This window comes from Salmo trutta, chromosome 24, assembly GCF_901001165.1.
Source record: "Salmo trutta chromosome 24, fSalTru1.1, whole genome shotgun sequence".
NCBI classification, from domain to species: Eukaryota; Metazoa; Chordata; class Actinopteri; order Salmoniformes; family Salmonidae; genus Salmo; species Salmo trutta.
The window spans coordinates 14,991,722-15,010,981 of record NC_042980.1 but is presented as its reverse complement, the minus strand read 5'-3'; the positions used below and the strand labels follow the sequence as shown (position 1 = coordinate 15,010,981).

Below are 19,260 nucleotides of genomic sequence, written 5' to 3'. Positions count from 1 at the left end.
CAGCTCATTGATGATGCGTGACTCATTCATTGCTCATTATCAGCCCACGCTCACTCTGACTCTTCCGACACAAGCTCTCCTGCTTTGGATCTGAGAGGGGGGTTGTAGAGGGCGGGGAAACGGCAACGATGAAGCATAAGCAGCCTCCTGCCTCACTGTGATTGGCCAGTGCGATCCATCTAATCTGTTGTGACTACTCCTCTTTCCCCTCACTCTGGTAATGCTGGCAGCATCCATCCACAGTACACTCTGTGCTGTCTCTGTTCCAGAGAGAATATATCACTTCTGCACAGGGAGGAGAGGATTAACACAACATCAGCTCATCTGCGTACACATTCAGGGAACAAATGAGCACCCAAGGCTTCTTCTCTTTTCTATCCAACTCCAACCATCACAGGACTTGAGACTCTCATCGTTGGAGCATCGTTCATCAAATTCTTACTGTGGTGAGAGGATTTAAAGGAGGGCACTTTTTTTGCGTATTGGATTTTGCGATTTGTGTGTGCTGTTTTTGTTCACTTAGTTGAGAATTGTCAAATTGGAACAATGCAATTAATATTACATAGTTTAAACTAGCTCTAAGCATCCAGTTTTTTCCAGGGGGCCTCTAACTTTTTGGACTGCGCTAGAAGGTTTGCTGCTTGTTCATCTGATTTGGCCAACCTGAGTGTCAGAATGCCATCCAGGGAGTCTTACGAGGTCCGGAAGGGAGAGAAGTCCCTGGTGCAGAAGGCCAAGCAGGAGGCCAACCAGCAGGACATACTGGCAGCTGCTCTGGGGATGAGGATCTCAGGACCCCAAAAACCTCCAGCCACAATTTGGCAGCCTCTCAAACTGTTTGCCTATTCACAGCTCACCTCGCTGGTCCGCAAAGCCACGCTGAAGGACAACAGCCTGCCGCACAAGTACGAAAAAGTCCACAACTTCAAGGTGAGACAGATCGCCACAGGAACAGTAGTTCTGTTGCACCTCTTCATGCCATTCCACTCTAAAATATGGCTTGTATTTCAGCATGTTGTAGACAGGCGGTGTTTTTTGTAGTATGCTGCTGTGGTGGCAGTTGGCCACCAGAAGGTCTGTTTGGGGGGTTATGGGGCGAGAGAAAGCCTGAGAAAACAGGACTGTTTTGGATCTGTCCACTGTGTCTTTTTCAAAAGGAAATCTGTTGGGCGGTCTGTAGTCCACTGTTGTTGGTTCGGGCACCAGATGGGGAGATTAGGCGATGGAAGGGGGGGGGGGGGGGCAGTGGAGGAGTGGTATCCCCATTAGGCTCCAGTCAGCAGACTTAGCCCCTGCTCTGCTCTGACTGTTTGGGTTAGTTAATGAAGTTGGGAGCTGGAGGAGAAACATTCCCTCAAAGGTTCTAGTACTGCTGACAGTTACAGGACTCCTGCTTCCCTCTTTCCTTATTTATTTATTACTCTGCCATGCAGTCCATGCTGAATGCCCCATTAAATAGTTTTAAGGCTCTGTCACACATACAACTGTTTCAAGATCCCTTCACAACAGGAAGCAGTCTGGGCTGGTATGGTTAGAGTGTAATAGTTATTGACAGAGCATTAAAATGAATAATCATCCTAAACCTTCTGTACAACCAAGATATCTCTTTGAAGTTATGATTACAAAATATGATTTAAAAAATGAACATTGAAGACAAATTTAACCAAATAGGCCAGACATAACAACCAGTGCTAAGTTTTACGGGTTAATTAAATGTTCTGTTTTTTCCACACACACACACACACACACACACACACTCAAAAAAACATGTTTTACTGTCACATACACCAGATAGGTGCAGTGAAATGTGTTGTTTTACAGGGTCAGCCATAGTAGTACGGCGCCCCTGGAGCAAATTATGCTTAAGTGCCTTGCTCAAGGGCACATCGACAGATTTTTCACATTGTCGGCTCAGGTATTCAAACCAAATAGAATAAGGTTTTCTTTCCCTGTAAACCATGAATCACAAAAGAGATTCTGACCATCCTGCAAATAGTATAGAACTCACAGTTCATCCGACTTGATACCATCTTCTCCATTGTATACCGTGGCGGATTGTTTTACTGCTTATCGTCTCATGCTTTCCCTGCTCCCATAGTGAGTTTACACAGTGTATTGGTGATGGCGCTGGTATTCTCACCTCATATCAAAGGGGCCATTATTGCCTCCGTCGTGTAGGAAAACACCTCAGAGGGTGGCAGCACTGCCTCCTCCCCAGAGGTCTGAATCAGGCACTCCTGATTGGCTGAGCTGTTGTTATGTTGCCTGGCGGAGTGGGAGCTCCCTTCCCTGCGTGAGAATCCGTTAACCGTTGCCGTAGCACATTTCCATGACAACATGCCCCCTCACACTGCCACAGGGTCAACGGTGCCCACCCATCCTCCCCCGGTCTGCATCACCATCACATCACCCCCACCACTATTCAGCCTGGACACTCATTAATGGTTAGCATGGACTAGGCATCCTGTCAGATTTGACTGGGCTCTAAACGCCCCTAATCTAAAACACACACACAGAGATAATCCCTTTATTTGACTAGTTTAAGACGCCGGCATCGTGGTTTTCTCCAGGGCAACCTGGGGAAGGTGTGGTACCTGTGCAGTACATGACTCTAGCTTTTGACTGCCAGTTCTCTCGCTCTCTTTCTCGCTCTCTCTCTCTCTCTCGTTCTATCCTCCAGGTCCACACGTTCCGGGGACCTCACTGGTGTGAATACTGTGCCAACTTCATGTGGGGGCTGAAGGCTCAGGGAGTCAAGTGTGCAGGTACGTACTGTGCTATACTTAACAGTAGACAGCCACTATACAGCTGCTGCTCTTACTTAACAACACGCTGTTCTCTATTTATGAAATGGACTTTGATGTTCTCACCCCAGTATGTGGGTAACCTGGTTTTTAATGTGAGTGTTTGTAAGTATGTGTCACATTGCGTCCCTTAATCTAAAATCCCACCATGTGTTGGGAATAGATTAGAGGAGTTGTATAATAGAGTGAAATAAGAACTCAATATCAAGCATTTACTCAGTGTGATGTAATCCATACTCCCACTAATGTGAAAGGCATGCTTTAAGAGCAGATTGTGTGTTACTGTGCTAATGAATGAGAGGTCAAGTTGATGAGTTTGCTTATGGCTGCTATTCCACTGTTCAAATGACAAGCTATAATGAAAATATTCCCATATTCTCACGTAATGTTCAAAGCAGTTGTTTTCCACTCAACGTCAGACTAATAGCGTACTTATATGCACTCTATATCCAATCTATATCCTGTCATATTGATCAGTCCATTATCATAATGTACAGTGGCGTTCGGACTCAGACTGTCTCTCGCTCTCTCGCTCTCTCGTCCTCTCTCCCTTTTCTCTTCGCTCTCTCGCTCTCTCTCTCTCTCTCTCTCTCTCTCTCTCTCTCTGTGCTCCAGTTGCAGTGGAAGTGGGGGGTTGAGAATGCCTCTGTGGATTCATGCGGAAATACTCACTTGATGGTCTCTGAATAGATTCACAATGTTCTAACACGTGTTCGCCGAGGCCTATTTATCCAATCAGGGCTGATATTACTAGTTGAGTGATTTTGCTGCCTTGTGAACAATAACCAGTAGCTGATGTTTTGGTGCCATTTACAAGATGTACAGTGTAGTCAGGAGATTCCTTTGTTCCCATCTAAGTGTTTTAAAAGCGTTTTTTTAATGTATTATAGTGATTTTATATCATTTTTAAATCACAGGATATTAGGTAACAAGCCATTTTATAATGCTAGGATAACGTAAAAATGTGGCATATTTGTGGCATCCCATGAATGTCGTATGTCAAAAATTGGATCATATTTCTACAGTGAATGCATGCTTTGCCATTGTAAAGGTCTCTAAAAAGGATTAACTAATTAGCTTGAGAGCAAAAGTTTTTGGAACACACCACCGTTACAAAAAAATTAAATTTGTCAAATCGTATTTTGACATGTGAAATCGCACTTTCACATATGAAATACAGTATCTGTTTTCACATGTTGAGCTTAAACTTCCTTCATTTGTGAAACCATATTTTCATATGTATTACATTTAGAGTTCACATGTTAACACCACCTTTTAACATGTGAGGAGAATGACATGTTTTCACCTTACATGTGAATTGCAGTTTCACATGAAATGTGTGGTTTCACATGCTAACTTTCACGTGCAAATTGGATATGCAGTTTCACATGTGAAAAACAATCACATGTAAAAATCAAATTTGCAGTTTCATATGTGAACAACTTTCACGTGATTGTTTCACATGTAAGAAAACTTGATATTTACTCCAATGTTAGTATGCAAAGTAAATGTAAACAAACATGTTTAAAAGAAAATGTTGATATCATGGATGGTTATTCCATGCATTCTTAGCGTAATCTATGGATTTAAGAGTGGTTGCATTTCTCCAGCCCCATCCCTCAGCTTTTTACCGAAACTGTGGCGGGGAGTACACTTTGTTAATGTTTAAATTAAGGATTGCGGCTTGAAACACCTTCAATAGAGTAATAGTGTTATTATATGGTGTAATCCTCTGTTAAGTGAGTTACTTTTGCGCCATTAATATCAAGCAAAACTTCTGAAGTCGAGAACAACATTCTTCGAATTGCCAACAAAAATAATGATATTGAAAGCAAACCCCAAAGTATTAATAGCAAAACCAAATATTGCAAGGAAATCCTTTTTAAATGTGAGGGTAAAAAAATAGTATTCAGTGATAATAAAAAATAATAATAACGATAAAGCAATTAAATATAACGCCTCCCTCTTTTCTGCAACTTTTTTGTTGTTACCCTGGCCTTTGCTTTCAGTGCCTTTTTGAAGTTTTGGCACATTCATTCCAGCAACATAGCCCCCTGCATCCCACTTCTGGTTTGCCTCTGAAGCTAAGCAGCGTTGGTTCTGGTTGGTCCCTGGACGGGAGACCAGATGTAGCTGGAAGTGGTGAACATAATCATGTGAAAATAAATGTAATGTGGGGAGAAAACAAGTGAGAAATTCACGTGTCCGAAAACCACGTGTCTGATTTCACATGTACAAAATGTATGGGATTTTTGTATCATTGTTTTAAACAGAAGATCCCAGGTGTTGATAATTCCTCAGTAAGGTATTAACGTGGACTGATGTGTGTCTTTAATATATTATTGATGGGTCACAGTGAGCCACACATATGTCTGTGGAAGCTGAGCCATGAATAATTTATGCGCTGCCTTAGAAAGCAGCTGACAATCGAATGAAAAGCGCCTATTTTTGGAGATTCTCTATAGAGTTTTTTGCCATTCCTTCAGACGAAACCCATGGCGACCAGAATCTAGGACAGTGAAGTCTTATGCGATGTTTGAATTTGCATTCCAAAAATGTGCTCCCCCTTTTCTTTCTGTATGTGTTTTTGGGCAAGCGCCAGGAAGCCAGACCCTGCCAGTGCTTGTTGTGCCACATGTCCTCATAAGAGGACGCCCCCCAGTCTCATACCATCATGCCCGTGAAGAAAACAAAGCTCTGGGCTCTGAGCACTGGGAAGGAACTCCATTTCCACCCGCATTAAAAACCAGAGAGCTAGGTCACACAGTCCATTCTCTATTCATCCCCATTCTATGCAACTACGATGGCGCCGGAGGGGAGGGCTGCCGTCTTATCGGCTCTTAACCAACCATGCTATTTTGTTTGTTTTTCGCGTTGTTCGTAACTTGTTTTGTACATTATGTTGCTGTTACCGTCTCTTATGACCAAAAAGAGCTTCTAAACATCAGAACTGCGATTGCTCACCTCAAACTGGACGAAGAGTTCTTCTTCAATGAGTCGGAAGGGAGGGATATACTACTACAGACATCCGACCAGGCCCAGATCCCCGTGATTTGCTGGAGAAGGAAACTGAGATTTAGTGAAAAAAGATCAGGGTGCCTTGCGAGGATCAGGCGACGAGTGGCTAATCTGCCCTTGCCTTCCATCCTGCTAGCTAATGTTCAATCACTGGAAAACAAATGGGACAAGCTGAAAGCACGTATATCCTACCAGCGGGACATTAAAAACTGTAATATCTTATGTTTCACCGAGTTGTGGCTGAACGATGAGATTAATAACATACAGCTGGCGGGTTATACACTCCATCGGCAGGACAGAACAGCAGCCTCTGGTAAGACACGGGGCGGGGGCCTATGCATGTATGTGAACAACAGCTGGTGCACAATATCTAAGGAAATCTCGATGGTTTTGCTCGCCTGAGGTAGAGCATCTCATGATAAGCTGTAGGCCACACTATCTACCTAGAGAGTTTTCATCTGTATTTTACGTAGCTGTCTACGTACCACCACAGACAGATGCTGGCACTAAAACCTCGCTCAATGAGCTGTATACCGCCATAAGCAAACAGGAAAACGCTCTTCCAGAGGCAGCGCGCCAAGTGGCCGAGGACTTTAATACAGGAAAACCTAAATCAGTTTTACCTAATTTCTATCAGCATGTTAAATGTGCAACCAGAGGAAAACAAATTCTCGACCAACGTTACTCCACACACAGAGGCTCGTACAAAGCTGACTTTATCAATAAGTGCATCGATGATGTCGTCCCCACAGTGACTCGTACATACCCCAACCAGAAGCCATGGATTACAGGCAACATCCACACTGAGCTAAATCAGAGAGCTGCCGCTTTCAAGGAGCGGGACTCTAACCCGGAAGCTTATAAGAAATCCCGCTATGCCCTTCGACGAACCATCAAACAGGCAAAGCGTCAATACAGGACTAAGATCGAGTCATGCAACACCGGCTCTGACGCTCGTCAGATGTGGCAGGGCTTGCAAACTATTACAGACTACAAAGGGAAGCACAGCCGAGAGCTGCCCAGTGACACCAGCCTACCAGACGAGCTAAATTACTTCTATGCTCGCTTCGAGGCAAGTAACACTGAAACATGCATTAGAGCATCAGCTGTTCCGGACAACTGCACTATCACATTCTCTGCAGCCGATGTGAGTAAGACCTTCAAAAAGGTCAACATTCACAAGGCCGCAGGGCTAGACGGATTACCAAGAAGTGTACTCTGAGCATGCGCTGACCAACTGGCAAGTGTCTTCACTGACATTTTCAACCTCTCCCTGTCTGAGTCTGTAATACCAACATGTTTCAAGCAGACCACCATAGTCCCTGTGCCCAAGAACACTAAGGTAACCTGCCTAAATGACTACCGACCCGTAGCACTCACGTCTGTAGCTATGAAATGCTTTGAAAGGCTGGTCATGGCTCACATCAACACCATTATCCCAGAAACCCTAGACCTACTCCAATTTGCGTACCGCACCAACAAATCCACAGATGATGCAATCTCTATTGCGCTCTACACTGCAATTTCCCACATGGACAAAAGGAACACCTATGTGAGAATGCTATTCATTGACTACAGCTCAGCATTCAACACCATAGTGCTCTCAAAGCTCAACACTAAGCTAAGGACCGTAGGGCTAAACACCTCTCTCTGCAACTGGATCCTAGACTTCCTGACGGGCCGTCCCCAGGTGGTAAGGGTAGGTAACAACACATCCGTCACTCTGATCCTCAACACGAGGGCCCCTCAGGGGTGTGTGCTCAGCCCCCTCCAGTACTCCCTGTTCACTCATGACTGCACGGCCAGGCACGACTCCAACACCATCATTAAGTTTGCTGATGACACAACAGTGATAGGCCTGATCACGGACAACGATGAGATAGCCTATAGGGAGGAGGTCAGAGACCTGGCCGTGTGGTGCAAGGACAACAACTTCTCCCTCAATGTAATCAAGACAAAGGAGATGATTGTGGACTACAGGAAAAGGAGGACCGAGCATGCCCCCATTCTCACCGACAGAGCTGTAGTGGAGCAGGTTGAGAGCTTGGCGTCCACATCACCAACAAACTAACATGGTCCAAGCACACCAAGGCAGTCGTGAAGAGGGCACGACAAAACCTATTCCCCCTCAGGAGACTGAAAAGATTTGGCATGGGTCCTCAGATCCTCAAAAGGTTTTACAGCTGTACCATCGAGAGCATCCTGACGGGTTGCATCACTGCCTGGTACGGCAACTGACCGCAAGGCACTACAGAGGTTAGTGTGTACGGCCCAGTACATCACCGGGGCCAAGCTTCCTGCCATCCAGGACCTCTATACCAGGCGGTGTCAGAGGAAGGCCCTAAAAATTGTCAAAGACTCCAGACACCCTGGCCATAGACTGTTCTCTCTGCTACCGCATGGCAAGCTGTACCGGAAGCGCCAAGTCTAGGTCCAAGAGGCTCTTAAATAGCTTCTACCCCCAAGCCATAAGACTCCTGAACAGGTAATCAAATGGTTACCCAGACTATTTGCATTGCCCCCCCCCCTGGAATGCTACTGCTACTCTCAGTTATTATTTATGCATAGTCACTTTAATAACTCTACCTACATGTACATATTACCTCAATTACCTCGACACTGGTGCCCCCACACATTGACATTGACTCTGCACCGGTACCCCCTGTATATAGCCTCGCTATTGTTATTTACTATTGTTTAAACACTACTCTTACTTTTTTTAAACATTTCTTTTATCTATTTTCTTAAAACTGCATTGTTGGTTAAGGGCTTGTAAGGAGCATTTCACTGTAAAGTCTACACCTGTTGTATTCGGCGCATGTGACAAATAACATTTGATTTGATGATGGAAAACTACATATAATATTATATATGCTGCTGTCATTAGAGATGGTGTATTATGCTGCTGCCATTAGAGATGGTGTATTATGCTGCTGTCATTAGAGATGGTGTATTATGCTGCTGCCATTAGAGATGGTGTATTATGCTGCTGCCATTAGAGATGGTGAGATAGAGAACCACTGGGGATCCCAGGCACGGTAAAGGTTAAACTACATGATAATGTGTTTGATTGGCTACCAGCAGGACTGGCCCCTTACCTCATTCCCCACCTCCAGTGTCAAACCCTTTTAGCCATATCAGAGCAGAGCTTATCCTCACTGGAGTGTCTTCTCCTCGCCATGGCAACAGAGCTGACAGTGCAGTAAAGCAGTGTCTTTCTGCAGGCTCCTAGGCTCCCTTGGGGCTCTCCCACCACATCAGTGTGTGTGTGTGTGTGTGCGAGCGTGCTCACATGCACAACACCAGTTCAGCAGCCCTGTGCCTGGTGAGAGGCTGCCCTCTATTACACTGCCTGTCTCATACCCTTAAGAGAATAATCTCTTAAAGGTAATTACATTTCTGCATCAATGCACATGAATAAAGCCTGGTGAAATTTCTCTGAGGGCCCATATTAATCAAAATATGTATAGTTATACCAGTAGATCATAGTCTTTTTGTGATTTTTAATTATTGATGTTTGAGGAGCAAAAATTATGACATATTTCCTCTGAATCTAGGTCTAATGCTTCCCGCCGCGGCAGGACTTTCTGCCTGCACGGCCATTGTGCGCGAGCCCAGATTCTGGAGGAGAATGGAGCATGCATGCCTGACTCTCCCTCCTCCAGGCCACGTTGTTTTCAGTGGCCTCTAATTCCTTCTAAGAGCCTCTATTACAAAGCGGAGCAGGAGTCGCTCTGCATCTGTTCTCTGTAGGCTGCTGTGCTGTGCTCAGTGTGCTGTGCTCCCTACAAGCTGAAACCTGCTCTGATTCTGAGGCAGGCAGTTGCACCTCAGGCCCCAATCACTAGTACTGAAGACCAAAGCAGCGTGGGATGCTCATTAATACTACATATTCACTGCTTAGAAGAGCATAAATGAGGAGTGTGTTGGGCTACAAATTATTTTGGTGTGTAAAAATTACAAAACAAACCAAGCCACATAGGAAAATGAAGAATACATTTGGTAGCTATAAATTTGGTAGCTATAAGATCAAACTTTGTGGAATTTGTTATGATTTATTTTTATGCATAAATGGCACACTGTCTGAATGAGTGATTGTTTGTGGACCTGTGTTCCACTCCAGTGCTCAAGGTGACTCCAATAACACCCCTGGCAGCTGACCAGTGAGTGAAGTCAACAGCTAGGACAGAATTCTCCAGTGGTCCAATGACATGCTGACGGCAAATATTGATCAAGAAGATGTAGGCCTTAGCAAGCAAAAACAAAACAAGCCAGTCAACTAAAATGAAATGAGCAATTTGGGGGATGCAGGTTAATCATTTTGGTACACTTCAATGCTCAATCAGGTCTATTATTTCTCTGGAAGATAGTATCATTATAGTATCAACCTCTTAAGTTGTCCACTCTGACTCTCCTCTTCCTCTTTTCTTTCAGATTGTGGTTTGAACGTCCACAAGCAGTGCTCCACTATGGTACCCCGCAACTGCGTGCCAGACCTGAAACACGTCAAGAAAGTATACAGCTGTGAGCTCACAACTCTGGTGAAAGCTCACAACACAAAGCGACCCATGGTAGTGGACATGTGCATACGGGAGATTGAATCAAGAGGTGAGCAGAAGATCGATGGCCATGGCTCTATTAAAATACTTGGAAATTACACCATTTACTCCCTCTTTCCTTTTCAGGAAATGTTATATTTTGAGAATTGTAACGGAATTGTAATGTAATGTAATGGACATGCACACAAACCCAAATCAGTGGAAGTAGTAGAAGGTGAAGGACTAATGATGGTAATGTTGGTCCTATCCATTAATATGACTTGGAGAGCTGATGGGAGGCCTGGTAATTGTACATGTGTAATGGAGAATAGTTTACTGTGTTGCTGCTGCTGCCTCAGTTGATTGCATTCCTGTTGAATCGCTCAACGATGTAAAACCCTCATTTCTACCTCATTGTCTAGCCCGGTAATCTACGTCTGTAACTAATGCTATGTTTGATTTATGTCTTTATTATTTTGTCCAATGGTGCAGAAAACTATTTGCATCTGTCCATGTTATTCCCTGTGTGCTATTGTAGACATTCTTAATTTCTCATGCATATTGAAGAGCTGTTAATGACATTCTCTATGTTGCCCAAGGTGACCGCTGAAGGTGAATTTGCCTCTATTTATTTTGCTCTTGGATGCCCACTTCAGTCCTATGTTATGTTATGTAAATGCAGAATTTTTCATTAATCCCTCTCTATCCCTCTGTCATAGGTCTGAAGTCTGAAGGGCTCTACAGAATGTCTGGATTCAGCGATTCAGTCGAAGATGTCAAGTCGGCATTTGACAGAGGTATGTCTTCTTTTGACACCCTATCCTTCTGTTCGGGTGTTAACAAACCCCTCGGGTGCCTCTCACAGTAGCATGCTTGTCAGCTCTTAGCGCCTCCATGTGTACTCAATGTGATGGTTTACATTTAACTAATCTTTGAGTTAAATGTTGGCAATGCGATGTGTTTGCATATTTGTGATTAATGGGAAAGTGACACATTTGGGGAGGGATTAATCTCCATCTGGAGAGCATGGCTTGTCCTGACACGGTCCACTCACAAGATTTACAGACAGGGCCATGGGCCAGCTCTGGGGATGGCAAATTATTGGACTAGTCCAAAGGCCGTAGCTGACCGAAATGTAATCCACCGTAGGATTAAACCTCCAACTTAATTTATCTACTCCAGTTAAAGAGGTAGTTAGTCTGCCTCGTTCTCTGCCCAGTGCAGAATGAGTTTAGAAAATGGATTGGGGGAACCCTGGGGCTATGGGCTAAACCTTAGCTAGACCAGTGTATGGGAGATCACCTATGACAAGAGTGTCATTCCAGCTCACAACACTGTGATATGTAGACCCTCAGAATTAGGCCATGGCCTGCTCTGGATACTGTGTAGGACTCAGGAACAGTCAGAGTAAAGCAGGCCAGGCTAATCAAAGCAGAGGACCAGCCTAGATTTCATCCCCCACAGTGACACAATCCCTTTAGTCCTCACCTCACACTACACCACAAGCACACTCAATTTCCTTGAGTCCAATCAGCAAGACAAATGTAATGCAATGTCTCATGCACATCCAGTTTTTACCCTCTTTTCGAACAAATGTGTTATGTCTCTTCACAGATGGTGAGAAGACAGACATCTCTGCAAACGCTTATGAAGATATCAACATCATCACGGGAGCACTTAAACTGTACCTCAGGGATTTACCCATTCCTGTCATCTCGTACGACGCCTACCCCAGGTTCATTGAGGTTGCAAGTGAGTTCAACAAAAACAGCTTTTTCCTCTTCTCTGCTGGTTAAAACGATGTATAATTGTTTCAGTCACGCACCAGCACCACGGAAAATGTACCATGAAAGAAGAACTACCATTGGTGTGCCTTTTCATATATGTGGTTGAATTATGTAAATCCCTCAACATAAAAGCCATGATCCGTTATGGAAGCATTCAGTGAACATTTATCCAGGTCTTCCTTTTTGCTCTGTGAGTGCTCAGAAATGAGTCTGCAAAGTAGATCAGGATGTTTTTGAGTTTTCATTGTTGTGCTTTACTGAATTTCCACAATTTTATGTATCATTATTAACAATCCTGGGCATTCAGTGGAGAATGTAATGTACTTTCATGCAGTCCACATAAAATGAGCATCAGATGCTTCTCTCCCTTTGAAGTTCTTATGGTTCTGTTTTAGAAAATGACTCTTGTGTGGTAGTCAGTTATATCGACTTCAACAACACATCTTGAGTGCACTCTGATGTGAAGTGGAAAACCCTCGTTCCATGTCATTTCGCCAAGCCATGACACTCACCATCTCAGATTGTTCTGAAATTCTTTCTGTAGTTAGAAACAGGTAGGATTCACATTCCTGAAACATTATTTTGTTGAAATTTACATTTACATTTACATTTAAGTCATTTAGCAGACGCTCTTATCCAGAGCGACTTACAAATTAAATTAAATACCGGAAGCGCCAAGTCTAGGTCCAAGAGGCTCTTAAATAGCTTCTACCCCCAAGCCATAAGACTCCTGAACAGGTAATCAATTTGCATTGCCCCCCCCCCCCCCCTGGAATGCTACTGCTAATTAAATGTTATCTCAGAGAAATTAAGCTAATCGATTGCACCCAAATTGGCAATTTTAATTTATAGAATTCAGATAATATTCAATAAATATAGTACCCAACATCCGATTTGGACCAAACTTTTTCCTACCAATGAGTAAGACACAGTGACTCCAAAAGAATAATCAAAAGCCACCCACGGACGCCCACACCCCACACCCCACGCCAACCCCACCCCAACAACCAGTATACAGTATCAGTTCTCTATGTTTGACAAGTAGTATAAAGCCGCGGCTTGGAGTATTGCTTCTCCATACTATGAAATGTATTCTCTGTGAATCTGGTGATGTTTTTTTCCCTTGTTCAGAGAAATTAGTAATTGAATTCACTTGCATTATTTACCATAAAGTAGTGTGAAAATACCATGTTTTGACCACTAGATGCCACTGTACCTGCTATACCGCCACACTCTTTTATCCAAATACTTGTCTCATTTGTTTTATTCAATAGTTCACAACATTGCCTTTGTAACTTTGGGTAGAAAACCAATAGATTTGGCTCATGATTAAAATAAATTGTGTGGTCATCCTCACAATTCAAGCCAGTCCTCCATGAAAGCAAATCAGTTTGTTCTTCTTTTACGCTTTAACCTGTGTCCAGGAAATGACCCCTTCAAAAAAGGTCTGGATTAGTTACTGTTAGACCATTCCTGGTGAACAAGCAAACCATTAGGCTACAGCAGTTCTAATGGTTTCAATGTTATGGTCTCTAATGGTCTTCAATGGTAAAAGGCCCAAACACATACTGTATAGTGTTCTGCAATTGTAATGGAATTGGGTTGCGTTGGGTTTAATGGTAAATGTCACTAATCACAATACATATAGAGCCACAGCTTCAGCTATACATTAAAATGGCCAATTTGGGTGCAATCAATTAGCTTAATTTCTCAGAGATCAAATTATATTTCAACAAAATAAGATTTCAGGAATGCTTATCTTATCTGTTTCTAACTACAGAAACAATTTCAGAACAATCTGAGATGGTGAGTTTCAAAATCATCTTTCTTATGCTTTTTGAGGTGGAACAACCCACATGATAGTAAATCATTTCAGTGAGAACCATTGAGCATGGATATTTCTATGGGAGGTTTTGAGAGTATCTTGTGAGAGTCTGTTGACAGAGAGACTGCTCTGCTTTGACCCCGTGCTGATTTTTGCTTCTCAGAGCTGGAAGACCCAGAGAAGCAGCAAGAAGCCTTCCGTGAGGCTCTGGAACTGCTGCCTGCAGCACACAGTGAAACCCTGAGGTACCTCATGGTCCATTTAAAGAGGTGAGTTATTGACAACCTCTAGCTTCTCTACAAAACAATGTGTTACCCTGGTGATTTGTAAGAGCATGTTTGTTTATCTGAGACATATGGTTATAATTGAATGCTCAGATTGTTAATTGCCTCTCCTTGATGTGCCTCTTCTACAGGGTAACGTTGAATGAGAAGGACAACCTGATGAATGCCGAGAACCTGGGCATTGTTTTCGGGCCCACCCTCCTGCGTGCCCCAAACCTGGACGCCATGACGGCACTCAACGACATCCGTTACCAACGGCAGGTGGTGGAGTTCCTCATAAAAAATGAAGACATCCTCTTCTGAAAACAGACATCCATTCTGCTGAGATATGGAAGGAAAGAGCCACATTTTTTTGTAAAACAGCTTGATGCTGCCTAATCACTTTTTTGTGCAAGGACTTGAATAGTAAGAAATCTTTGTATTACATTTGTTATATATCCATTTCCACTTCTAGTGGATTAGTGCTGAACCACACTTTTTCTTCCCCTGTAACGGGTGTGGATGATGATGTACCTTAAACTTGCATGTCTGTCTCCCCATTTTTGTCGGGGCTTGTGTAGAACACTGATGGACCAGACTTGGCCGTGTCTTTATTTTGTATAGCTTTGTAGAAGTAACCCAGCATGTGGTAAAGTTTGTGAAACATTGTTACTCTGCTATTATTTGTCCTGTAGATTTACAGTATCTCCCGCCCGGTTGCCTATTAGGCAATTGTTTTTGTGAAACATTGTATACCTGGATGTGAAATAGACTACTGAATCTTCTCTGAACCTTTGTAATGATCTCTGACTGATCCTGTCTTTTTTTGCCTGTTCAGCTGTTTTATATGCAAGTCTTCTTTAGGGGAAATTCAAAGCCTCTTTCAATCAGAAAACAAGTAATCAGTGTACTTTTAAATGTTCTGTTACATTTCCTGACAGTCAAAACTGTTTTGCATTCAAACTACTACATTTGTGCAGTTAATGTTTTTTTTTATTGTAATATTTGTTTACTTAATTTGCTCATGTACATTTTAATTTATTAAACCTTGCTTTCTGAAAATGCACTGGTATGCCCTGAGTCATCTCAATTGTTCCAGTAACAATGAAGCTATTGAATAAGCATTTAGTGCAGTGTATGTTCATTTTAGAATATGGCAAAATATGTCCAGACACCAGACATTGAGGTACATGGCATGCTATATTTGCGTGCACTTGCAAAATGACCTTGATAAAGGGGGCTGTTCCTCTCAATCTGCATATTGAATGAACAGGCAGTGCTATAGACGGCCCATGGCCCACATGACTGTGTGCAGCGTCCCCTCAAACTATGCGTCAATCACAATGATTCGCTCGGAGATTAAAACAAACCCACAATACCTTTAGGCACGGCCTTCTCTCCATCCAGATTTTTAATTGCTGGATAAATATGAAAACATTGTCACTTGGGGTTTATACATTTTAGGTTTAATTAACCCACAAGCAATTTCTTTCCACACATTTTCCAAAAGCCAGTGATGTCTTATCTTCCTTACTCGCGGCTCATTATAAGATCAAAGTGTACCCTTGCATTTGTGCTGCCAGTGAACTAAAGCTGTTGTTATTTTGGTTCGTGTGTTTTTCCTGATTGAGTTTCAAACACTTTCCACTGGGGGATATACTATAAAATAGGATCAATGAGTTAGCCAGCTAACTTTAATAAGCAACCATAAAAAACGTTTGATTTTCTGATTCATTAAGAAGGCTAAACAGTCAGGTCCATAATTACTGGCAACCTTGATAAAGATTAGCAAAAATGACTGTATAAAATAAATAATACAAATACTGAGCTGTATTGTATGCAAAAAAAACTACATGAAATTAGAGCTCTTTGGCCATGCACACCGCTGGTGGTTTTGGCATTGAAAAATAGAAGCATATGAAGAAAAGTATCTCATACCTACAGTAAAATATGGTGTTGGATCTTTGATGTTATGGGGCCATTGTTAACGTCAACTTTACCAAGTAACAGGACATTTTTGCCAAAAACCTGGATGCCTCTGCCAGGAGGCTGACACTTGGCCGCAAGTGGATCTTCCAGCAAGACAATAACCCCAAGCACTAATCAAAATCCACAAATAAATGGTTAATTGACCACAAATCAACATTTTACAATGGCCCTCTCAGTCGCTGAGCTTGAACCCCATTGAAAACCTGCGGTTTGAATTGATGAGGGCAGTCCATAAGAGCAAATGAAGAATATCAAGGATCTGGAAATATTCTGCATAGAGGAATGGTCTAACATCCCTCCCAACGTGTTCTCCAATCTCATAAAACATTTTAGAAAAAGGCTCAGTGTCGTTATCCTTGCAAGGGAAGGGTGCTAGAGTATTGAAAACAGGGGGGGTGCCAATAATTTTGACACCTATCTCTTTTAGCACATTATTTATTACTTGTTAAACAAATGTTATTTCACTGAGCAATTGTATTAGTATAAAATAATATAATTTCCCAAACAATTTTTGCATACAATATTCCTCAGTATTTATATTATTTATTTTATAAAGTAATTTTTGCTCATCTTTATCAAGGGTGCCAATAATTATGGACCTGACTATATATGTGTTTTTGGTTGTTGAGTGAATTAGAGCATACCCATTTTAAGCTTAACTTTCTTTAAAATTAAAAGTTAATTCAAAAACATTTAGGCAAGTTATCTGGATAATTCCTTGATCCTGCTTTGTAGTATACTCCTTAGGAGATCTCACTGGCCATGGTTTCCTGGTGGAGAACCACAGCCATCCTGAATGACAGCATGTGAAATCCCATGTGAAATCCCATGATGTGAAATCCCATTAAATGCTCTGCCATTGTTCTCGTAGTGGAAACACTACGCTTTTAGGTTGGATTATTAAAAACGATAAAATTGAACCTGCCCCAAGCTTTTCTGTGTTTAGCACCTCATGCTTTTTTATGCCCTCCCATTTTCTACTCAAATCTTTGTGGCTACTGTATTCATGCTTCAGTATGATTTATACCTGTTCAGGAATTCTTGACATCTTTATCGCTGGGGTTTATCATTTACATTAGGTTTGAATTAATGGTGAAATAATGCAGCTCTAGTTTTGGTTGATTGGTCAACAAAATTGTAATTTCTTGTAATTCTATTTAATTTCAGCTATTTATCATGCGTCTCTATTAGCTGCAGCCAGTAGTAGACCAAACCAAGAAACCCATGTAAGTGTTCAGACCACTGCTGTGATAATGTTATGACAGACCTATCTTCATGCAGATCAAATAGAATTTGATAAATATACCATGGGATGGCTGATTCATATTCACATTAATGAATCTAAATGTTTTAGTGCTTCTGATCCATGAGATAACTGTCTTCTCTCTGTTGATTGGATGAAGCTGTGTGACATTTTGCCCTGCATAGACTGACCTACATTTCCAAATGCTAAAATATGCTGAAATATTCCGTTCAGCCATGTGAAGTGAAAATGTATGTAACGCTTGTCCCAGATACGGTAGTCGTATATTGAGTTCTCAATGTGGACATTTACTATATTTTTCTATAGCCTATGTCACTATCATATTGTAGAAATTTGGGGACATTTTTAAATTGCATATGCCAACACTGAATAAAATTGCATCACCAAATACAAATATCCCATACTATACAGCCCTTGCGACCCTTCCCCCACCCATCATACCCATAAAACAAAATGTACATGAAACAATTGACCTACTGTAAAATACCCTTACAACATCAAAGAGCTCTTAGAATAGCTTTAATTGTAATTCATGTTAAATTATAGAATACATTGATTGTAAATATAATTTATCTTCAGAACATTAAACAATACACGTAAAACTAAACTGCTATTTTTGGGGTTAAATATTGTGTCAAAATATCCCAGTTACACACGCCATGGAAAGTGTAATCCACAGAATCTCGTAGGGAGCAGAAACAGGCAGCGGGAGATGCTCAACGCACTGCCATGACGAGCAGATGTTCCACACACACCACATTACTATTATTCAGATTAAGAGAGCGTTTTAATCACATGTAGAAAAGAGACTAAAAACAGGTCTGACTGAGAGAAACTCCCGCAGGGCTATATAAGGGCCGACTCCTGCTGAAAGAATGAACTGGTTCTCAACCGCAATGATAGGATGACACAGTCCCACTTCCTGACCACGGTGAGGTTGAATGAGCAGAGTCAATGGGTTTCTCCAGGGTCACATGGGTTGGGTCCAGGCAGGAGGTACTTAGAGGTTGTAGGATTCAGGTGGTCTATAATTGGTATGGGGAGGGTGGAGAGGGTAGAGAGACAGATCTCTCTTGATTCAGACATTGACAAAATTGCAATTTGCCACTAAATAAGATGAATGATGCGGCTGGTTGAGTGACTGGCTGATTGAACAGGTGGAGGCTGTAGGGAAATGGATTTGCCTGGTCCCATCATTGCCTTGGTGGGGAGGGGCAGGTGTACAGTGGAGATGGGGTGTTGGGGTGTGATGCTTGGCCATCTGGAAACTCATTGCAGTAGCTAGATGGGATAGATGTTGTGGATATGTTGGTCCAAAATTACCCTCAGAGGGAGACAAAACATATTTATAAGAGATCAAACAGGACAACTTGGGTGACAGTTTGATTACTGTATTTGACACGTAAAATCATTGTGTTTTTCTCAAACTACTCGTATAGGATTCCCAAATAATTATTCTGGAAAGGACATTATAATGTAACACAAGTTAACCAATGGGACCCGTATCAAATATCCTGATAGCCTGATTGTCAATATATCACAACAAATGGCATGATTTGGGAAAGCAGCCATATGCTATTACTGTCTAATGATATGGGAAGTATGGCACTGTGAGATATTTCAGTGCCAGATTAGCCAGCCATGTAGAGCTTATAACATGTGAGGGATGACAAAGAATGTGACCCTCTCAAATGACAGCTATTGGTGGTGGCTCATAACATGTGGTGTCAGCGAACAACAATACTGTTCCCCGTTACAGAACATGAAGCAGC

At 42.3% G+C, this 19,260-nt stretch overlaps 1 protein-coding gene across 1 annotated transcript; it reads left to right on the top strand.

Annotated features, from left to right (window-relative positions):
- The first annotated feature begins 211 nt into the window (after positions 1–211).
- On the top strand, positions 212–15,301 carry LOC115160773 (N-chimaerin). The gene is made up of 8 exons (XM_029711173.1): positions 212–446; positions 601–930; positions 2,681–2,765; positions 10,257–10,430; positions 11,080–11,157; positions 11,975–12,112; positions 14,136–14,241; positions 14,388–15,301. The coding sequence occupies exons 2-8, from the start codon at positions 676–678 to the stop codon at positions 14,557–14,559; spliced, it is 1,008 nt and encodes a 335-aa protein (XP_029567033.1). The 5' UTR covers positions 212–446; positions 601–675; the 3' UTR covers positions 14,560–15,301.
- The last annotated feature ends 3,959 nt before the right edge of the window (positions 15,302–19,260 follow it).